The sequence below is a fragment of the Callorhinus ursinus genome, unplaced genomic scaffold (genome assembly GCF_003265705.2).
Source record: "Callorhinus ursinus isolate GAN/ISIS: 27379988/994484 unplaced genomic scaffold, GSC_fseal_2.0 scaffold1, whole genome shotgun sequence".
NCBI lineage: Eukaryota > Metazoa > Chordata > Mammalia > Carnivora > Otariidae > Callorhinus > Callorhinus ursinus.
The window spans coordinates 20,700,654-20,724,628 of record NW_027397063.1 but is presented as its reverse complement, the minus strand read 5'-3'; the positions used below and the strand labels follow the sequence as shown (position 1 = coordinate 20,724,628).

Sequence of the window (23,975 nt, the reverse complement as noted above, 5' to 3'; positions counted from 1 at the left end):
TTTTTTTTTTTTTTTTAAAGATTTTATTTATTTATTTGACAGAGAGACATAGCGAGAGCAGGAACACAAGCAGGGGGAATGGGAGAGGGAGAAGCAGGCTTCCTGCGGAGCACGGAGCCCGATGTGGGACTCGATCCCAGGACCCTGGGATCATGACCTGAGCCAAAGGCAAATGCTTAACGACTGAGCCACCCAGGCGCCCTCTGTTAAATTTTTTGAATGTCAGGTTTGGATTGCCTCGGTGTCCCCCATTGAATCCTTTTTCTCAGGTCTGGGTTCATAAACAAAGTGAAGCTTGGCTTATTGGAACCAAGAACAACTTTGCCTTTAAATTTTTATATTATTTGAATAAATAGTAATTTACAGTTACTTCATAGTAACTATAATAGTAATGATGATACTAAATTATATTGAAATTATAATAGTAATAATAGTATATTATTTCAGTAAAGAATTAGATAGTAAATACCAAGTAATCCACTTTTGTTATAGCGTGCCTTTTTTTGTTGTTGTTATTTTACTAATAATGACCAACAGAGGGCATAGAAGTACCATTGATGTGACTTAACAGTTGTTTCATAGCATTCTTCTCTTAAGAAAAATGCCATTCTTAGAATAAGTTTTGTTTTGCTTTTGAAATTGGAATCTAGCTAAAGGTCTGGTATCTCAAAGTGTTCTCCAACTCCTAGTGGTACACTTCTGCTTTCACTAAATAAACACAGAGAGCAATTATCAAAAGAAAGAAAGAGAAGGAAAGAGAGAAGCAACCCTGCATACTAATATGATACACTTGGTAAACAAAACCATGGCCCAGTTTCATCTTATCCACTAACAATAGATGTCTTCTAGCGTCGAGTGAATAAAAATGCACTAGAAATTTCATGTAAGTTAGTTTCAGGAAAACAAAATTGATTTTATTTATCCTAATAGTAGCTAAGCATTTTGTAGCTATTTTACTGAAACTCAGTGTTATTATTGCCAAAGCTATTGTTTAATATTCAGAAGCCAAATTCATTCAACAGTTCTGATGTTGTTTTTAAAAACTAATCTTTCTATAATTATTAATTAGTTATTATGGTTTTCCTAGAGTGTTAAGAAGGAATTTTTGTTTCTTTTTCTCATGCCTTCCTGCATAAATGACATCTGTTTTGATCTTTGATTCTTGAAGCCGTTCTTTCTTTTTAGGAATGAAATTATTTATAAACATTAGAACAATTCAAACTATGCTTGCTGAATATTTAATCCGTATCTTCAGTTTGCATCACAAATTTTTAATCGTGCTGTAAGTCTTTTTAGTTGAAGTTCTACTTGACCCCCAAATAAATTCTATCTGTGTTTATTTTGATAGACAAGAATATCATTGAATCGTTTGGAAGATTTTCTCAACACCGAGGAGCTTCATCCTCAAAATATTGAAACAAACTACATAGGAGGTCAGCATTTCCTCTGCACTCAATATTTATTTGACTTCCGGGCTGAAGATAATTGGCTCTCAAATGTATTTATTTTTCTTCTCAGATCATGCCGTTGGTTTTACAAATGCTTCCTTCTCTTGGGGTAAAACAGGGATTCCAGTACTAAAAAAGTAAGTCATGGTTTGAGAAAAATGAAAAACAAAAAATTTTTTTTAGCATTGAATTCTAAAGTGTTCCATATTTTTATTTCTTAGCATTTTTAAAGGAAAAGATGAATATATTGAAATTTACAAGACTTTTCTTTTTTAACCTCTCATAATACCTTCTGTTTTTATGGATTTTTTTTTTTTTTTTTTTTTTACTCTCTTGTTTTCTATTCATTTCCTCTGTTTCCTCTGCAGCATTTATTGTTTGCATTTTGGAAGGTTGGGTATTCATAGAATAATTTAATATCATAGGAATAGCAGCAATTTCAAGGACAATGCTCAGCACTCTAACTTATCTGGGAATAAACATTAAAAATGTAACAAGAACTCCCTATATCATCTCTCTCCTTTTCTTGTCATGCAGCTTGAACATAAAGATTCCAGAAGGAGCTTTAGTGGCTGTTGTGGGGCAAGTTGGATCTGGAAAATCATCTGTGCTTTCTGCCATTCTGGGGGAAATGGAGAAACTTACAGGAGTTGTTCAAAGAAAGGTAAAGCCAACAGTACATTCAGTCCACATCTCCTAGTGTAATAGGCTATGGCCAACACATGGTTAGCGCCAATAAGAATTTATCAAATCAAATTGAAGATGCAAGTATTTAATGGGCATTTCTAGTTTGTAGCAAACATTTCAATTTCCACAAAAATTGATTAGCTATGGATGGATTAGTAATAGCATTCTGTCCTCCAAATACTTTAGCGAATCATTTATGAATGCTTATGGTAATTGTTTGATGATATTAACTGAATTGCAACCAATTATAGAGAAACTAACACAATTTATATTTTAATTTGATTTGGTTTCTAATTATCATTCATTGCAAAGTTACCTAAGTAATTACAGCCACATTTCCAAGAAGTCTTGTAGTTGCTCAGGGGTAGGGTCTTTGACCCAGAAAAAAAAAATCAGAAAAATAATAATATTATTATTTTTTATTTTATTATGTTATGTTAGTCACCATACATTACATCATTAGTTTTTGATGTAGTGTTCCATGATTCATTGTTTGTGCATAACACCCAGTGCTCCATGCAGAACGTGCCCTCCTTAATACCCATCACCAGGCTAACCCATCCCCCCACACCCCTCCCCTCTAGAACCCTCAGTTTGTTTCTCAGAGTCCATAGTCTCTCATCGTTCATCTAAATAATATTATTTTTAAATACTTTTAAGTTTCAGCCCTTGGACTATGGAGAGGACTACTCCAAACCTTTTGTTCTATTCTTAAAAGTCGATAGGAATAAGAATTCAACAGGTTGTTAATCAACTGTTATTTTTTTGAAACACTAGACTAATGAGTTTTAGATTTAACTAACTCTTAGGTAAAATACTAACCTAATTCTTCCTTCTCATTTCTGACAAGATGGAGAAGTTCTATGGATGTGAGACCAGTTACTTCACAGTTTTTCTCTCTAGGAAGAATCAACTCCAACTCTTTCATTTTTCTTCATAATATGGATTTCCTCATATCCTTATGTCTTTTCTGATTCCAGTCCTCTAATGATTATCCCTTTATTTTTTCTTTTCTCTTTCAGTATTATTATTATTATTTATTTTAGGATCAACTATGGTATCTGGGACTTTTTCTGATAAAATTATACTTAATGAATACCACTACTTTAAACCTTAAGTATACTGTCTTTGTACCCTTATGTTCTTCATAATGATTGTAGTGAGTCATTTGTCTATAGTTGAAGATGACTGTAACTTATCTTAGGCCAGTGAGTATCCTTTAATAATATGATTCTCGGGCGCCTGGGTGGCTCAGATGGTTAAGCATCTGCCTTTGGCTCAGGTCATGATCCCAGGGTCCTGGGATTGAGTCCCGCATCGGGCTCCCTGCTCAGCGGGGAGCCTGCTTCTCCCTCTGCCTCTCTCTCTGTCTCTCTGTCTCTCATGAATAAATAAGTAAAATCTTAAAAATAAATAAATAAACAAAATCTTAAAAAAATAAAATAAATAAAAATATGATTCTCATATTGACTTTATTTTCATTTATTTAGTGTCTTCAGCTATTTGTACCGAGCAATTATTGCACACATACTATGTGCCTGGCACTTAGTACTAGGGAAACAGGCATGAATATGATATACCCTTTTTACTGTTTATTGTCTAGTGAGGGAGATACAAAATCAATTATGACAAGTGTTTAAATCAGATAAAAAAATGAATCAAAGTATAAAAAACAACAAACTCTGGAGAGTTAGAAAAATTATCAGATTTTTACTTGATCTTAAAAAAATATTTAGGAATTGATCAAGATAAAAACAATATCAATTCTGGATTTCATCTAATGCATTAATGTGCAAAGACCTAGCCTGGTTCTTGGCACAGAGTCAGCTAGCTCCCTGTGAATTTTTATGGTTATTGTTATCTTTATTATGATTGTTGAAGTACTCATGGTAAGATTTAAAGATTATTTCTGATCCTTTGAAGGTTTGAAATTAAGAAAACGTTCATGGTGATGCAAGAAATTATAACAATGCTGTTACTAATCACAAGACAGAGAGGACAACCTTTGTTTATATTAAGCGAGAGTTGTGGAAGAGACAAGATATTATCTATCAATAAAATTGACAGTTTTGTCCTTCAGGAAGTTCTTTGGTCTGGACCAATGGCAGGATATGAGGATATGGGGATAAATTATTTCCCAAAACTTTTTTTTTTTTTTTAAGAGAGGGAGAGAAGGGCAGGGGAGAGGCAGAGGGAGAGGGAGAGAGAGAATCTTGAGAATCTTAAGCAGGTTCCACACCCAGTGCAGAGGCCGTCTTGGGGCTCAATCTCACAACCAGGAGATCATGACCCAAGCTGAAACCAAAAGTCAGACGCTTAACCGATTGAGCCACCCAGGAACTCCTCAAAACATTTTTAATCCTGAATTTATAACTGTCATTCTTATCATCTCTAATTTAATAATAATAATAATAACGAACTTAACACTTAGTGTTTACAAGGTGCTTTTTTTTTTTTAAAGATTTTATTTATTTATTTGAGAGAGAGAGAGAATGAGAGATAGAGAGCACGAGAGGGAAGAGGGTCAGAGGGAGAAGCAGACTCCCCGCTGAGCAGGGAGCCCAATGCGGGACTCGATCCCGGGACTCCAGGATCATGACCTGAGCCGAAGGCAGTCGCTTAACCAACTGAGCCACCCAGGCGCCCCTACAAGGTGCTTTTATGTTTTATCTTTCTGTTCCTCAAGGTTTCCTATGAGCACTTTTTTGAGACATATCATATCACAACATTCAACCTTCAGTCTCCTTGTTCTCAATATCAAAGGTTCACACCAGGCACCATTCATGCAAACTTTTCAGTATCCAGTGTTCTTTAATGGAACCTTAGAGATTTGGAAGACAGTTTTTGAGTTAGCAAAACTTCTGTTATGGTTTCATTATTAAGAATAAAATGAAATAAAAACACATTTTCATTTGTATATGAAATTGAAATAATAATTATTCTAAAAATTAAAGGAAGAATTTATTACCTCTGTGAAAATGGATCAACTCTTCTTCAGCTCCAGTCACACCAACACATCAAGTCTATAGCTCTCAGTATAGTATTTAGTTTCTGTTTTATATTTTGCACCATTGTTCCTGTTCTTCAGTCTTTTTTTCGGTGTTCTTCCTCTGTTCCCCTTATCTTGCTAAGTATATAAGTGTTCAAAATCTCTATCACTTGAGAATTGATTTAATATTATTTTAGTCAAAGGTTATTCAGGGTAAGGCAATTCAAGAGCAATTACTTTTGTGTTCAAGATCAAGTCAGATCAGAATTACATTGTTTGGGATCGAAAGCCACTCCATGTCTTACGTGCTCAACAAAGAAGAATTAAAAGTTAATCTTTGATTTATAAAGTACCTGGAGAAATCAAAAGGCTAATAGTTACACACATATCCGTAGGTTAGTAGGGCAAAAAGTACTTTAAGTGTCTTGTATTGTGTAGTCAAAATAAATTCTCTAAAATCAGTGTATGGATAGAGTCCATGGGGCAGATTGAAAGGTAAGTCTCTAGTTTAAATTTTGTGGGTCCTTTCTAAGAAAAGAAGGGTTAGTTAAAAGGATTTATTATACAGTAAACTGTCATATATTCAGGAATCATTTTGAGTCATAAAATCATCAAAAAGTAAGCATAGGAGTAGTGAGTGTGTGGAAGATATAGATGTGCCACCCAGATACCCTAGGTCTAGCAAGGGCTTGCCTCCCAGCCCTGGGAGTACATACAGCAAGTTAGCTCCTTCAGGGTTGGCCTGCTGACAATGGCCTGGCTGAGGCCTCACAACTGAAAGCCAGGCCAATTTAGCCTAACACGGAACAACTCTGATGGGTAATACTCTATATCTCTCTAGAGGGTTGGTCAAAGCTTTGTTGGATCTGGATCACGGTGTGACTTCTCCATCCACCCAATCCTCCTACCTACTTTCCTTCCACAAGAATTGATTCCAAATAAACAACTTGCACTCCAGGCTCATTGTTATGCACTAAACTGTGTGTTCCCCCAAAATTCATATGTTAAAGTCCTAATCCCAAGAATGTGACTGTATTTGGAGATAAAGTCTTTAAAGAGGTAATTAAGATATAATAGGGTGGGCCTTAATCCAATATGACTGGTGTTCTTAAGAGAAGAAGAAATTAAGACACACATACCCACACAGAGAGGTAAGGCCATGTGAAGACTCAAGAAAAGGCAGTCATCCACAAGCTAAGGAGATAGGCCTTAGAAGACATCAACCCTGCAGACAACTTGTCACACTTCTAGCCTCCAGAATTGTGAGAAAAGAAATTTCTGTTGTCTAAGCAATCCAGTCTGTGGTATCTTGTTAACGGCAACTGGAGCTGGCTAATACAATCAGCCTCTTCTTCCAGAAAACTCCACCAGAGACAGATAACTTTGATAGAAACTACAGGGAAAGCAAATAAGAAGTACAAAGTAACTCCATGTATAAAATTAAAATGTAAATAGGCTATAGTTACAGTTAAGAAATAACCTAGTTTTTTAAAAATTCAGTTTAAAGTTAAAGCAAAACTGTGGACTGAATATGTTCCTTTAATGTAGTATATGCAACTTTTTCTTTTCCCTTGTTAAGAGCATGTCTTTTATTTCTTCCCTTTTTAGGGTTCTGTGGCTTATGTTGCCCAGCAGGCCTGGATTCAGAATTGCATTTTACAAGAAAACATTCTCTTTGGCTCCATCATGCAGAAGCAGTTTTATGAGCGAGTATTGGAAGCCTGTGCCCTCCTTCCTGATTTGGAGCAGTTACCAAATGGAGATCAAACTGAGATTGGAGAAAGAGTAAGGAAAATATAATTTATCATATGCAGGAATAAAACTCCATTCAGCCGTGCTAATAAAATATTTATAGTCTTTTTCCTGAGGTCCTAGAGAGCCATACACAACCATAATTTTTAAAAATCATTGCAGAATTCCTATGAAGGAGATGGCAATATTAAGGACAAATAATTATCTGTAATTGACTATTTGGAAAACAGTTTTAAAATCAGCAGGAAATTCTGTCGTTAGGATCTACGTGGGGGAATGAAAGCCCACCAACTGGATCATCAGCACTTTGTTTTCATTGCTGGCTCACTATCTAACGAGTGAATGATAATTTGTTTTGTTGTTTTTTTTTTTTCCCTGTGTCTCTTGTGCACAAAGTCAAGCCTAGGACAGTAGCAACAGAGCACCAGTCTCCAGCGGTGGCACCGAGGCCAGGTTCTAAAAAGGCTCAGGGACGATGCTGTCATTAATGTGTCTTCTCCGTGTTTGCTCATTCTTGCTTAAGAGGATCTTGTTTCGCATAGTCTTTGTTCTATTTTATTTTCATTGCATTAATGAATAGTCATTACGCGGCCCAGTGTTTTGGAGTTAAAACAAAACAAAACAAGATAGCGTGAGCCAAAGCATGAACCCCGAGAGATTATCTCCGACCCGTGACTAAAATCTCCATTAATTAAACATGAATGCAAAAGCAGCCTCTGCCCGTGATTCACGTGTGCTGTGAAGATGAGTAAATAATCCTTGCCAAGTGCTTCGAATTTCTGAAAAGAGAGCATAGCATTGTTAGGCATTTTTACCCCTGGCCCCCTGTTGTTTAATAGTCCTCTTATATAAATTGATAAATAAAATAGAGAACAAAATCATAGAAAGTGGGCATATTAAAAAAAAAACTCTAGGATGAGGCAAAATTTACCTCTTACATAGATTTATGTTGGCTTCACTCATAGTCTGTTACTTTGCAGATGTATTTTCTCAAGTTATTAAATAGATTTAATTTTTTTCCCCACCTCTCTGGTTTTTTTCTGGTGTCTTCACTGTCTGTAGGCAAAATGGCCCCATAGCTAAAATTTTGCAGAAATGTGACTTCTTCAAACTTGTTAGTACATATTGAATATTATGCCAATAAAGCCAATCTCTAATAACATGAAATAGTTGATAATATGTAACTAAAAATAATCTAAAGAAGAAAAATTTTCAAAATATGAAGTATATATTTAATATAGGCATAAATGTTATTGCTGTTTATAACTTTTACTTTTTATTAGTGTCTCCCAATCTGATGATATACTTTAAAATAAACATGTAATTGAATATTCCAAAAGGCAATCTGTTTACAGCTGTTTAGGAGGCAAGCAAGATAACAAAGGTAGAATTTTCCTCACTTTCCTTTATCTTTTCCTTTGGCATTGTTCAATTGACCACAAATATTTCTCAATGTATTATTATATGCCTTTATTCTGCTGTGGGGTACACAGTGGTGAGCAAGAGAGCTATCACCCTGCCTTCAAGAGATTTGCAGTCTAGTGAATCTCTGCCAATGAAATTATCAGTTGTCCTTTATTAATATTAATCATCAGACAGTCTATGTGCTGGGAATGCAAGGATGAATTTAGCTCATAGTCTTGTGAGGGAGACTGATGTGGATATAGCCATTTCTGGCAATGGGATGAGCAAATGGAGCACCATCAGGACAGGAATGGGGGGACGGAATCAGTTTACTTGGAATACTGGGTGGAGGATTGCTTTCAAAGGGGACTTCCTAGAGTGAATAGCTTTTGAATTGAAAAGGGAAGATATGGGCTCCCTAGCAGAGTGACCAGCCTCTGCTAGTCTGGTTGGCAGGAAGCATTGGGAGAGTGATTGAAAGATGAGTTAATACGAGAACATAAGTATTATACTAAGGAACTCGCTGTTGCTCATGGGTGATGGCAGATGAGACGTGGGCATCACAGGTGTTTAAACAAGGTGATTTCATAATCACAGGATATGCAATGACAAGGCAGAGGATGCACTGGAGAGAGGAGTGATTGGGTGATGATAGTGAGGTTGATTGCATCTGTACTTGGGTGTTGGATTTGTTGTAAATATTTTACATTCATCTTATTAAATGCTCATGACACACCCATGAGTTGGGGGCTGTTATAATCACACACACACAAGCACACACACACACACATACACACACACACACGTATCATATTACTTTATATATTTTTTTCATGCCTGTCTCCCCTGCTAAACTGTGACCTTCTCATGATAGAGGCTCAGTTTCATTTATCTCTGAATCCCAAGTGTTAGCGTAGCACCCAGAATATGGTTATACAAAGGAGGTATTTTTTGAGTAGGCGGAGGATGAGAAAAGCAAAAAAGCAATGGCATTTTATAATTAGAGGTAACTGGCTAAGTTCTGTGCTGCAAGGAGGGCTTTTAAGCCAGATCTGTAAACACTAAATATAAAATAAATAAAGTAAATTGGGCCTGGCCCCATAATTCTGTAGATGTGGCTGTACATGTCGACTTTAATTCTCACACGGAATGATGTATATTCCTTATTCTTGCTTCTTAGAGTTGTACTTTTGCCAACAAGACTTGTACTAATCTTTCTACAGAATAAAATAGGACATGATGATTACTGCTTTGGTAATTTAGCTATTATTCTCAATTTTCTATGTGTCAATTTAAAAATGATCACTGGTGTTGGTATATGGTTGGCAGCCAAAAGTCTTATTTAATATATCAGAGGCATGACTTTTCAGAGTTAGGGGATTGGAAATTTTCTCCTTAATTTTTAGTATCTACTTTTGAGAGCAAGCAGTTAAGAAAAAGTAGATATATCTGTTAATTTGCACAAGTTAGTAGCACTTCGAAATAGGGGGTGGGGGTAGGCCTTTGGATTTTGTAATAAAGAAGGGTTTGAGGGTTAATCTTGAGTTTTCTATCCATGCTGCAGAAGAGAAATTGGATGTCACTATACGTGCTTTGAGATTTACACATTTATGGTCTTGGTTTTTTCCTCCTGCTCCATCTGCAGGGTGTGAATATAAGTGGGGGCCAGAAGCACCGTGTAAGTCTGGCCAGAGCTGTGTATAGTGGGGCTGACATCTACCTCCTGGATGATCCCTTTGCTGCAGTTGATATCCATGTTGGAAAGCAACTTTTTGAAAAAGTGATTGGGTCCTCGGGTATTTTGAAAAACAAGGTAGCCATAGTGTCACTTATGCTTTTGGGGGGAAAAGGGAAGATGATAATCTGTATAGCATTGTGCCTAAAATTCCAACATTTTGTTCATTTGTTGAAGTAAAGTAGTGATAATTCATATGAAAAAGGGGATATCATACTGACCTTTTTACAGATAAACTTTAATGAATATTTTTTAAAGTTTTTTTTTACAAGTTTACTCTGACAATAATTTATGTGATTGTTACCTTATAGACTGATACCATACTCTAAGGGGATTTGTATGTCAGAATGAATTGGTTTTAGTTTACTTGATTTTTTTTAAGTGGTATTTTCATACATACACTTGCATAAAAAAGTATTATTTTACTGATTATTTATTGCTTAAAACTATGGTATTATTAACATAGCAGTAACAATTCAGCTCTCTTGTGAAAGGGCCAAGAAGAAAGGAATTAATATTTACCAAGTGCATACCATGTCTGACACTAAATTAGTTAATTTAGTTCTTATAGCAAGTCTCTGAATAGGTATTATTATTCCTGTTTTACCTATGAGGGAACTTGGGACTCAAAATGATTTGATACAGGTAGCTTAGCTTAAGAACAGCAGAGGTTTTAATAACATGTAGAATTGTTGAACCACTATGTTGTACCCCTGAAACTAATGTAACATCGTATGCAAACGTATTTTAATTAAAAAAAAAAAAAAGAACAGCAGAGATTTTAAAAAGTCTGTCTGACCACAAGGCCATACTCATTCCTTCATAATATGCATTTATAGACTTGTTAATATAAGGCACTCTGGAAAACATTGAATAAATACATGAAATGTTAAAGTATATATCTAAGTAAATAATAGATAAATGTCTTTACTTATTAAAATGAGCCCAAGATAAAAACCTCTGGTTCAATCCTATGTGTATGTGTACAATAATATGGAAAGACTTAAAAAATAAATACTATGAATTATGACTGGAATCACTTTGTTGTAATGCTATAGGACCTTTAAAAAGTAAGCATGAATGACAGATATGAAATTTTTAAATTTGTTATGAAATTGATTCATTTTTAATGAATGAAGACTACCTGAACCAGAGGGTTAAAACACTTGCAATCTTTGTTTGTTTGTCTGGTTTTTGTCTAACAGCATATAATCATTCATTGTGAAATACATATATGCTGCCTTATACTGGTACCTACTAACGATTACACTCTGAAATAGTAAAAAAAAAAAAAAAACCAAACTGCAGCTTTCTTTAAAATAGATTATTTTTACCTTTTTTTTTTTTTGTAACCCAAGGAATAAAATACTGTTTTTCAGACTCGTATTTTAGTGACACATAACCTCGCACTTCTGCCACAGATGGATCTGATTGTTGTCATGGAGAGTGGCAGAGTTGCACACATGGGAACATACCAGGAGCTGCTGTCGAAAACCAGAAACCTCACAAATTTGCTTCAGGCCTTCAGTGAACGAGAAAAAGGTGAGACACGATGAAAAATAAGCCTACAATGCCGTGTGCCTAGCCATTCCGAAAGTCCATTAATTGTGTGATTTCTTACAATGCATTTTTCTTCATTCATCCTGCTTAAGTCAGGAGCTGGGCACCTTCCTTTCTCTAGAAAAGAAACAAACGTTGGGACACAGCAGCTAAAAATTACCCTCATTTATGATTTTTTAAGCAAAATGTTATGCCCCACGATCTGTTTGTTCATCTCTGAAATAAAAGATTAGTTGATTTATAAGCTCTACTGCGGGTCTAGAATAGAATGGGTCTAAACATTCTACTTTCTTTAAAATTAAGAACAGGGAGCATAAATCCATGTCAAGTAAGTAATAAATATTTTAAACATATTGTTGCATGCTGAGGAGGAGAAACGAACAAACAGAAAAGGAATCTGAGGAAAGACAAAGGGGAATGATATTTGTCTGACTTTTATGAGACAACAGTTGAGTTTACTCACTGATTTTTGTTAGTATACTCCTACCATTTTAAATTAAGATTATACATGTTTACGTAAATGAAGTGGTTTGATCCTTACCTAATTAAGACACAGGGATGTTTGAAGTTGAGTATTAGCTTAATATTCTAGAGGTCAGTTATTTCCCATCTTTGAAAGTGTAGGGGTGCCTGGGTGGCTCAGATGGTTAAGCGTCTGCCTTTGGCTCAGGTCATGATCCCAGGGTCCTGGAATGGAGCCCCACATTGCATCGGGCTCCCTGCTCAGCAGGGAGTCTGCTGCTCCCCCTGTTTATGCTCTCTTGCTCTCTCTGTCTGTCAAATAAATAAATAAAATTAAAAAAAAGAAAGAAAGTGTAATGTGCATCATCTCTTTTTCCATCTATAGATGCTTTCTCAGGTAGACCGCTATGATACTTGTCCTATAACTTCCCAGAATACCACTGGGAAATGACTATAAAATCAGTTGACTACTTCATAATTTCAGGATAACAGAGGAAATATAGAGCTATATCTCAGTATTTCCTATATGAACTTGTATCCACTAATCACTTTACACTGTACCTAGTTATAAAAGTCATAAAAATATGAAACCAGTTTATAACAGCATCGGTGCAATTTATTATTTGAATGTTGTGAAATCAAAGCGATTTTGTTGATGTGTTTCTTTTTTTGGACCTAAGCTAATACACTTTAGTTATATACTACTATTTTTTGTCTTTCTTGTCTTTATTCCTTTCTCAAATTCAAATATTCTATTTGTAGATGCATTCAGAAATATCTGATGCATCATCAGATGGCTATGGTCATTTTTTTTTTAAGATTTTATTCATTTATTTGAGAGAGAGCACGAGCAGGGGGAGCTGCAGGCAGAGGGAGAAGCAGGCTCCCTACTAAGCAGGGATCCCGATGTGGGACTCGATCCCAGGACCCTGGGATCATGACCTGAGCCAAAGGCAGACGCTCAACCGACTAAGCCACCCAGGCATCCCAGCTATGGTCATTCTTAATAAAAGAAGCACCTTCTCTTCTCTTAATGGCTAACAATTTTGAAAATGATCTCTTGTCTTCTTGGCCAAGCTAAGTAATAATTTATGCTTACTGTATGTATAGGAAAGAGGTGACTGTGAGTGTCTCCTAGGATGAAAGTGTGGTCTGTCATTTTTCTCTCTTCCCAGCACTTAGGTAGCTTCATGCTAGGCACATTACTGGTCCTCAGTAGCTGTTTGTTAAACAGGTGAATCTGCCAGAAGCGTGTCTCCTCAGGAGTTAATGGGATGATTTGGAATGCTATGAGCCAGTGTATTTTTCATGTGGCCATTTATTTTAAAGGCCACATGAAATATAAGTTGTATTACTTTGGAAAATATAGCTCGAAAAGCAGGCAATGCATAAGTTTTATGGTCAATATTTAATTTACCATAAGATATAAACAGTGTATCTTTTGAAAGTTGTGGAATTTGCTCTTGTTTAAAACCCCAGTTTTGGAAACAAATATCATGCCTTCTCTTTTATTTCTGTATAACTTCTTATGTACATGAATCCTCTCTGGTAACAAATGGAAAGCAGTATTATTCTTGAAGTTGGCCTGACATTAATAGATGTTACTACCTCACTGTCAGAAATATGCCAGAGTTAGAAAAATGCAAATTGAACTTTTTTTTCCCCTAATGACTTCAATATTGTGTCTTCTCTATCAAAATTCAGGAAGGTGATGAGTAGAGATAATTTTTGTACTAAAAATATAATACATTTTTGAAAAAGGATATTTCTGGGATTTTGATTTTTTTTGGATGCTGAATAAAAAAATGTAAAGGCTTTTTAAAGGCCACCATAAAATTACACATGATGATACTAGATGTTAGATAGATATTTGTAAAAGGTCAGTCATGTATCGTGTAATTCCCTTAGGGGCCACACAGAGCAAGGCAAAAGTAGATTTTGATGATATAAACCACCCCACTAAATATTAGTTTCAAACCAGGTTACTTTCAGTGTCAAGTTCTTAATTATTTATTTATTTATTTATTTATTTATTTGAGAGAGAGAGTGCACGTGAGCACGAGTCGGGGGAGGAGCAGAGGGACAAGTAGACTCTGTGCTGAGCCCGGAGCCCGGAGCCCAGAGCCCTACGCGGGGCTCCATCTCAACAACTCTCCGATCCTGACCTGAGCCGAAATCAAGAGTCAGATGCTTAACTGACTGAGCCACCCAGGCGCCCCCAGTGTCAAGTTCTTACAGTGCTGCCCTTAGATCTGGACCAACATGACCTAGTACTATACTCTACCTTATTCTGGCCTTTCTTAGCTGCCTCTCTAGTCAAGAGCCCAAGGATTGTGCCCATCAGGGGTCTCCTTCCAATCTTCTACTTTTTGAGTATTCCAGGTATTTGGGGGTTCCAGAATTCTCTGCCCAAATAACATAAACTCGCTCCTCAATCCTTTCCTCCCAAAGGCAGGCTAATCTACTGGCATTTGCCACTCTTTGGCCTGAGGAATTTTTTCTTTCTTGGAGAGATAGGTTAGGGTGAACAAAGCCTGGACATATGGGCTGAGGTGTCCACAGACATGGAGCAGGATGGGGTTGGGGTGGGAGAGAAGGGGACAAGGGCCTTTACTGGGACTACCTCACCTAGGACTGTTAGGTTTCCAAGGAGCTCTTAGGATTTCAAACACTCTCACGTGGACCTCAGCTTTCGGGTGGTTGGGAAGGTGTATTGGTTGGGATAAGCAATAGAACTTATTTATGGTACATTGGTTGGTTCCATCCGTTACTGTTAAATAATTAGGAATATGGTGTGTGGGCCTTCATTTATATTCTTGCCCTGGTACCCACCAATGTGAGGTGCAGGCCTGTCCCTGTGGGGCATTTCTTTTTCTTATTTGTAGAAGTAGTAGGGAAAACTCACATTATATCTGAGAGCATTGAGAGCATTTTTATTGGGATTTAGGGGCAAAGAATTACCTAGACAAGGAGTGGCATTTGAGAGGTGTGATCCCCGGTACTAAAACACCCTGTGACCTGTCATTTATGTTTTAACTTACCTTCTCTGATCTTGAGTCTGTTCAAGAATTTTTTCAAAAGGTATACAATCCTTCCATTTTAAAATTCATGTTAACTTATGTGACACCAGCGTGGGAGTAAAAGTCCTGGGCCAATTTTAGGCTGCCCCAGGCTCTAGTTCTGACTCTGAATAACTATGTGAGTCTTCAGAGAGTTGACTCAACACCTCTGGTTCTTCCCATTTATGAAAAATAGGACTGAACTAAGTCTTTTTTTTCCTAGTGGCTGATGTGGAATTGAACAATGCACATTTGTATCATTCCCTTGCCTCCAAAACTACTTATGACTTAGCCACTTTTTCTTCTTTTCCTACCATCCTCACCTTCACTATTAAGGTTAATAACAGATAACCTAGAAAAAGTAGTTTTTATAGTATAGTTTGAGTTTGGATACATCAGATCTTGGAGACTCCATCCAGCTCTGAAAAATCTACAAATCTCACCTTAAGGGGATTTTATATTAGAGAATCAGTCAGAGGTGAGAAGAAAGATCAATGAAGAAAGATATGAAGACTACTGATAAATTTACATATTTGTAGGTTTAGTCTAGGCTACTTCTTACCCACACTAATAATCCTGGTGATAGCTAGGAGGATGTCATGGGTAGTAAGTCAATATATTCACAACTTTTACCTTTACTTAATCCTCCCCGAAACCTCCTGAGACCGCATGGTCATGATTTTACAAAGATTAGGTATCTTGCACAAGTTAAGACAGATTGTAAGTGGCAGAATTTGAATCTGATACTACATCTGTTTCATGCGAGGCCAGCCAAACTCTTAAACATTATATCAAATGTGTAGGAACAAGTACGCTGACTTGGTGTGAAGAGACAGGAAGGGGTGTGTGGCTCAGCTCACTCTTGTTTGCTCTGTCTCTGTCTCTTTCCCTTCCTCTCTGTCTCTTTGATAACTGCTGGTTTCAGCAAGTCACCTATCCTACCTGAGTTTTATTTTTCCTTTGCAAAATATGGATAAGCTTAACTATTCTCTTTATCTTATAAGCTCATTTGGTATTCAAATTATGTAATGTATGTGAAAGACCTCTATAAATTGCAAATATATAAATTTTAAAATTATTATTATAAACTATAAAAATGAAAACGGTCCTTAGGCAGGAGGGGGCTGAAACATCTCCAGATCAAATTTTCATTCTGTGAGACATGGAATACCATGTTTCATAGAGATGGTTGATGTAAGTCAGATTTTTCCATTAAGGGCTATTAAGATGTTTACTTCTAGAAGTAAGAAAACATAGAATTCATAGAAGAGATTGTAGAAATTCCCAGGTCCAGTTCCTTTCTTTTAAAGATGAGAAGTCTGAAATCCAAGGAGTTTAAGTGTTATACTGTTACAAAAGACAAAACTCAGCCAAGCTCTGAGATGTTTCCCGTCAAATTCACAAGTAGTAACTTGAACCTCAATCTTGTAGCTCTAGATGTGAGACTTGTTTTGTGTGACCTGCTTAACTGCTCTATGCCTCAGTCTTTTCATCCCTAGAATAAAGGGATAATTATAGTATCTTCCTCATAGGAATCCTCTTGAGAATTAAGAATTTTATATATATATATATATAATTTAGAAAAATGCCTGCCATATAGGAAGCTATTATTAGTATTAGTGACATTAGAAAGAACGTGACAGAGATTTGGGGAATTTACCATTGTGTTTCATTAGTAATCTTCATAATAATCAAATTGTCTATAAGGCTTCATTAAAATGCATTTTTCTTTTAAAGACTAGAGTCATGTTCCTCTTGGGCAGATACCTAGCCGTTCTGTGGAAGTCCAAAACAAGTTAGCACTCCTCTCTAATGTCCAAAAAAAATAATTTGTGTAGGCTTTTTCATTATGAAATCTTAGTTTTAGAAGATGTTAGAAGATACTTCAGGTGAAGGGGAAATAATGGGAAAAATGAAAGGGCTCTCTGTATACCTGTGGATCCAGAACACAAAAATTTCTCCAACTGGTATAATCTTTCATCATAGCTCTCTATTTTATGCATTGTTTGCTTATATGTATATAAAAGCACTCACCATCTTCCTCTCCAGCTCATGCTTTAAAGCGAGTCAGTGTAATCAACTCCAGAACTATACTGAAAGACCAAATCTTGGAGCAAAATGATAGGTGAGTATTAGGATAATACCAGGCTCACTGGGATTATTAATAATTAATTACAATCCTTTTAACATCTAAAATGCTTCCTTTATAAAGGATCTACACATTATAATGGCTACAATATGTACTTAGTGGTCTCCAGATTTTAAATTCTAAGTTAGATGGATGTGTCTAAGGTTTTAAGAGAGATGGATGTGACTTAGTTTGGGAAATACATGCTCATTAGACTCTCAGTAACTTCTAGACAAATTCTAGTAGCAGAATTGTGTATGTGTGCGCCCTGTCCCCAACCCATAATAGTCATACCCACTGCTGATGTGAATGTGAAATAAGCTTTAGACGTGAGAATTCTACAATGGACTGGTATGGTTATCAGGCCAGGATATGTGACCTAGAAATAGGGACTTGGTGTAGGAATTGAAGAATCCGTTAAATGAAGCAAGAGAGAGGAAATAAAGAAGAGAGGGAGGAGGTGGGGGAGAAGGTACGAAGGGAAGGAGGGAGGGAGGAAGTGAAAGAAGGATAGGAGAAAGTGAGAGAAATAAAAATCATAAAACATTGACCCTGATTGGATTTTGTTACATTATACTTCCTTTTTTTTTTCAAAAGTGACTAAAATGAACAGTAATTAAAGCAAATTACCCTAATCTGTTATTTGCCCCAGTATTCCCCATAGCAGTTGCAAATAGGAGACTGAAAGAAAAAAAAAATAGGAATAAACAGAATTACAGGGAGCAGCCACTCATCAAAATTGCTAAAATGGAGAATGGATTATAAGGAAGCAAGCACTTTGGGATCCATTGGCTCAGAATTTTGTAGATTTGACCTTGAATTAAAAAATGGACCTTGAATTTATTTATTGATTTTGAAAAGAGTAGATGTTCCCAAGGATGTGTGCATGATGTGGATGTTGCAGGTTTGAGTTTTGCCTCTATATCAGATTCAGCAGAGTCAATAGATCAACTAAATCATTCTCCCAGATATCCATACAACTTGCTCACCCACCTTTTGCAGGTCTTTGCTCAAATATTACCTTATTGATGAAGACTTTGGGTTTAGCCACCCTATTTTGTCACAGTACTTCCCAACCCCTTCCAGGCTTATTTTTTTTTCTTATAATTCTTATTAATTTTCAGTACACTGGAGAATTTATTTACTTTTATTTTGTCTTTCACTTCTGGATTTTAAGCTTTATAACAGCCTAAATTTTTGTCTCTTTGTTCATTGCTTTATTGCCATCTAAGAAGTTTCAACTAAACACTGAATAAAAAGCTGTGTTATATGTTATAATAACATATAAGCTGATGTTCAATAAATAATTGTTGAATGGACGAATAAGTAACTGAATTCTGAAAGAACACTCAAGGGTCTTTTAATCCATCATTTATTCTATACCTTTCATTTAAATGAGTGTCCGTTTTTAAGGATCCCCAAGAGAAGTGAATCTAGAAGCACTGAACCAGACTTTGAAATTCATGTGCTATAGGATCTACACATCTCTAATCCTTAGGAGAATTTTCACCTGTGTATAGTTTCACCATGTGGTCAATATGGAACTTGTTTAAAAGCTTAGAACTTAAAAATCAGTAAGTATTGTTGTTCACTTAATGATACCCTTCTCTCTATAATAAATCAGTTGTCCTTATGTATAAAATCATTGTCAGTCACAATATCTAAATTGAACCCCTTGAAGTTTTTGTGAATCACTTTTGGAAAGTTTCTTCTTGAAACAGGAATCCCACTCCCTATAAAAATTTATTTACAGAATTGATTTCTAAACATTTCTCAAGTTGTAGAGGCTCAGACTGAAGCCAGCATTCTGAAACTTACTTCTCCAGTGACTGAGTACATTAGGAAGATCGCCTCAATTCCAATATGTTACATTCTTGTCAACACAGCGCACCTTCAAGCTTACTTCTTAATAACTGCGATGAAAATGTTATTGGTGGTCCATGAATTCCCCATGCTGATCTTTTCTTGTTTGTCATCATAGTATTTAAATCATTTTTTTATCTTGTGTTTGAGAGACCAGAGACCTATTTCAGTTTTTCCAAAATATGTGCATGTTTGGCTACTTCCTATGTATGTCCTTCCTATGTATTTATTTTCTGTGCTACTTCTCATTTTAGCTTTCACTTTTTATCTGCTTTACTGTTTGGTAAGATAATATTACATGGAGAAAATTTCCCTGGCTTTTTAACCTAACTTTCTATTTTTTAGAATTATCCAATTTCCACTTAGTGCAGCATTAAGATAGACGAGGGGCTGGAAGATACACACAGGCAGGAACTTTACAGCAGTTAGAGACTCTCTACAGTGGGATGTACTGAGATAGAATGCAGTGAGTCTTCCTCATGGAAGAATTAGTTCATGGGGATAGTGGCTAACTGCCCATCAGGAGGGGGGTAAAAAGGGAGTTGGACTAAATAATGTCTGAAATTTAAGACTTAGAATTACTTTATGATATGTTAGTTCAATTCACTAATAGGGACTAAAATAATTTGAACTGTTTCTACATTTTGCTTTTCACTTCCTGGTTTAAATTTACATGGTATATATTAATTATTTTATTCCTTTAAATATTTATTAATATCTTCCTCCAATAAAATAAATCAGGAATGTGATTTCAGTATTAGACTGCCCCCTTCTGTCTTTCATGTCAGACTCTTTTAATCACTTTAATCCTCCCGTACATATTCCATACTTTGCAACTGCATGCTCAGTTCAGGGATAATGGTTTCAGTATGTTAATTTTATATCTTTTATACAAAAATATGCAGACGGGTATTGTGCCAACTTTCCTGAGGTTTTCTGAAGGACAACACAAGACTCATTTTTAAAACTTCTCTACTAGCATAAAATAATTTGCTCTTTTAAAATTCAGATGGAATCTGTTATTCATAACAGAGTGCCCAGAACCAAATGCAGTATTTTTGTGGAAAAAGAATAAGTAACATTGTAGTTTGCAAAAGCAATGCCCTCCTGTATGGTGTCCAATAAATTCTTGGTCTTTGTTACTTATGTCTAATTAGGATGCTTTAATTCCCTTTTAACAGTTGGGTTTCATAGCATTTTATATCCAACTACATTAAGAATTAATTTTTTGGCCTGACAACCAATGCTGAATTTGCTTATCCAAACAGAATCCATGCCAAGGGCTTGAAGGATGATGACAGTAATTAACCCAAATCATATACCAGGAGCTGTTCCAATGAAAATGTCTGTTAAATAGTGTATCTTTTCCTGATGGGGAAGCTGATTCTACAAAGATCATGTATTGCAACCTCCCACAGAATGTTTCTTGACACTAGTGCCAGAGATAGAAAGGGAAGAGCCACCAGACTGATCAAAAGCCTTTCTTATTCTGGTAAATAAAGTGGAAAACATGGAGAAATGGGGGGAAATTAAACTCAATTCAGACCTTAACATACCCCATGCTTCTGTGTCCCTACAAGGAACAAAGAGAGATGTGTAAAAAGAATGATCATTACAGCAAAAAAGTAGGAAAAATCTACAGCCACTAGAACTACTGAGTTTGTTAAATGAATCTTAATATAGTAAAATGAAAATATAATGCAGTTATAGAATAATATTTTAGGTTCATTGCATACTGAGTTACAAAGACCATGTATAAAATTGTTTAAAAGTTGAAGAATGGTTTTAGAACAACATTTGTATTATGATACTACACACATGTGGAGGAAAGACTGGCAATATTCACAAACATGTTAGCACCAAATGTCTCTGGAACATAGGATTATGAATCTTCCTTCTCCTGCTTCTCTTCTTCCTCTTTTTTTCTCTCCTCCTCTGCCATTACTTTTCTTCATGCTGTTAGGTATTTTCCAACTGTTTCTCCAGTAATACAGTTCTAGAGGAATTGACACATACCAGGTGATTAGTTAGAAATGTACCAAGATTGAGACAAAGGAAGTGTTTGTGGCCCTTTACAAAGTCAGAGAAAGCTTTAAAGGAGGTAGGAAAATATCTGGTTCAGTTTAGGGTGGTATAGAGATAAACAAGCAAAGAAATGAAGTAAGCATGTTACTGTAGAGATCTGGAACTCAAGGGAGAGGTATGGACTAGAACAATCAGTTTGAGAGTCACCCACAAAGAAGAAGGTCATTGAAACTGAGTGAATGAGATTACTCAGAAGAGTGGAGCATACAAAGGAAATAGAGTTGGCCCTTGAACAATGTAAGGGGTTAGGACATCAACTCCCCCATGCAGCTGAAAATCTGAGTATGACTTTTGACTCTGCAAAAGCTTAACTACCAATAACCTATAGTTGACCGGAAGCCTTATTGATAGCAAACAGTCAATTAATACATGTTTTATATGTTATATGTATTATATACTGTATTCTTACAATAAAGTAAGCTAGAGAAAAGAAAATCTTATTAAGAAAATCAAAAGGAAGATACATTTACAGGACCATATGTATATTTATTGTAAAAGAAATCTGGATATAAGTGCACCTGTTTAGTTCATGTCTGTGTTGGTCAAGGATCGACTATAATGACTAGAATTGAGCCTGAGGAAACATAAACATTAAAGAGAATACAGAGAAAGGAACCTAAAGAGAAACTCACAGAGGGCCAGAGGGGGGTGAGAAAATACAAATGCATGGTGGTAGGGAAGTTAAAGGAAATGTTCCTTAAACAAGGGAGTGGTCAATGATGTTAAGTGTCATGAAGAGTTTAAGTGAAATATTTTTTAAAGTATCCCATGGATATAACAATAAGTATTTTAATCATTTCATCAAGGCACCATTGATGGAAACACTTTCAGCCAGGTGCCAGACAGTTGAAGGAGGCAAAGTGGTTCAGCAGAAAAATGTTTGGCTATAAAAGGAAGATAAGATAGGATGGTAACTGACGAAGGACATAGAGTTGAGAGTAGTGTCATTTTTGTGGTGCTGGTTTTAAGATGAGAATAATGTGTTGTTCTCTATGGGCTGATGGGAAGGAGTCAGGAGTAGGGAGGAGAAGATGAAGATTAGAAAAAATTGGGAAGAACTCAGGGTTTCTTAGATTTGCCTTAAGGTGAGAATCCCTTGGATCATTTGTTTGAAAGGCAGGTTTCTAGTGGGGGAAATCCTATAATCTGTATTTCTTTTTTTTTTTTTTTAAGATTTTATTTATTTGACAGAGAGAGACACAGCGAGAGAGGGAACACACGCAGGGGGAGTGGGAGAGGGAGAAGCAGGCCTCCCGCGGAGCTGGGAGCCCGATGCGGGGCTCCATCCCAGGACACTGGGATCATGACCTGAGCTGAAGTAAGACGCTTAATGACTGAGCCCCCCAGGCTCCCCTATAATCTGTATTTCTAACAAGTACCATCAAGTGACTCATTGACAAGACAGTGTGGAGACACTATAGTTAATAAATGTCTTTTGAGGAAATGGGACAGAATGGGATTCAGATCATATGGTTATTGAGGAGAGAATTTCCTTTGTTTGCTATAGGAGGAAATTAGAAAAGTCTGCGCAGAGGTGCATGTAAATGTAGAGATTTGGTGACTGACTTTCCTGTCTGCCCTTACTTTCTCCATCAAGTAGGATGTGGGCCCCTTCTGAGAGTCATGCAAGAATTTCTAAGCACTATTAAGAGCCCAGGTAGAGGGAAGATGTTAATTCATGGTGGAACCAATTTATAGAGCTGCATGATTTTTTTTGAAGCAAGTGTGATGAAGATTGACATGTGGGTTCTAACATGGAGTTTTAATGGAAAGAAAGGGGAGCCTGACAGTTCTGAATATTACCACAGTTTGGATAATATTGTAATCATGGAGTACAGGCTGGATAATGAAGTCAAAAGAGAGACGTAATAGGTTTGCCTGGGACTGAGAGTTTCTTGGAATATGGGGCAGTCAATGCTAAAATCAGGAATATCTGGGAAACCAGAATCATTGATCAGCCTAGGAGAGCAAGGATGGTAGGAAAGTTGGATTCAGGAGCTGGAAGTCTAGATGGAATTAAAACCAAATGTAGTGAGAGTTATTGAATGTACAATTTAGAAATAGAAGGGGTTATGGCCAGAGATTGAAATGTTTAGAGTTGGGTTTTCCAAGGTGGCTTAGTTCCTGATTATAAGACTCATGGCTTAAAGTCCTGACAGTTGATGATCAGAGTAGAATGCAGAGGAAGGACCTGGAAGTATGAAGGTCATGAGATTGAAAAGAGATTGAGTTTAATAAGCTGTCTGTGTAGACTATGACATCACCCAGGATGGTGGCAGAACAAAGTGGGACGATGAGCCCGATGCCAGTCTTTTTATTTATTTGCTTGTTTGTTTATTTATCTGAGAAAGAGAGAGAGAGAGCACATGAGCAAGGGGAGGAGCAGAGGGAGAGGGACAAGCAGACTCTGCACTGAGCGCAGCCCACCATGGGGCTTGATCCCATGGCCCTGAGATCATGACCTGAGCCAAAATCAAGAGTCAGATGCTCAACCAACTGAGCTACCTAGGTGCCCACTTTTAAAAAAATTTTTTTTCTTAATTTTTATTCTTTTTTTAAAATTTTTTTATTGTGTTAATCACCATACATTACATCATTAATTCTTTTTTTTTTTTAAAGATTTTATTTATTTATTTGAGAGAGAGAGAGAGAGAGAATGAGAGATAGCAAGCACGAGAGGGAAGAGGGTCAGAGGGAGAAGCAGACTCCCCACTGAGTGGGGAGCCCCATGCGGGACTCGATCCCGGGACTCCAGGAACATGACCCGAGCCGAAGGCAGTCGCTTAACCAACTGAGCCACCCA

The 23,975-nt window shown here is 36.5% G+C and overlaps 1 protein-coding gene across 2 annotated transcripts in view; it reads left to right on the top strand.

The window, feature by feature from the left end:
* LOC112834055 (ATP-binding cassette sub-family C member 2-like) overlaps positions 1 to 23,975 on the top strand; it is an 89,586-nt gene that overhangs the window by 37,402 nt on the left and 28,209 nt on the right. For both annotated transcript variants that reach the window (XM_073891889.1, XM_025885516.2), the window contains 7 exons: positions 1,349 to 1,433; positions 1,519 to 1,585; positions 1,986 to 2,112; positions 6,733 to 6,909; positions 9,926 to 10,093; positions 11,395 to 11,557; positions 17,146 to 17,221. In XM_073891889.1, coding sequence (XP_073747990.1) covers positions 1,349 to 1,433; positions 1,519 to 1,585; positions 1,986 to 2,112; positions 6,733 to 6,909; positions 9,926 to 10,093; positions 11,395 to 11,557; positions 17,146 to 17,221 — 863 coding nt within the window. The remainder of the gene's footprint in view (positions 1 to 1,348; positions 1,434 to 1,518; positions 1,586 to 1,985; positions 2,113 to 6,732; positions 6,910 to 9,925; positions 10,094 to 11,394; positions 11,558 to 17,145; positions 17,222 to 23,975) is intronic.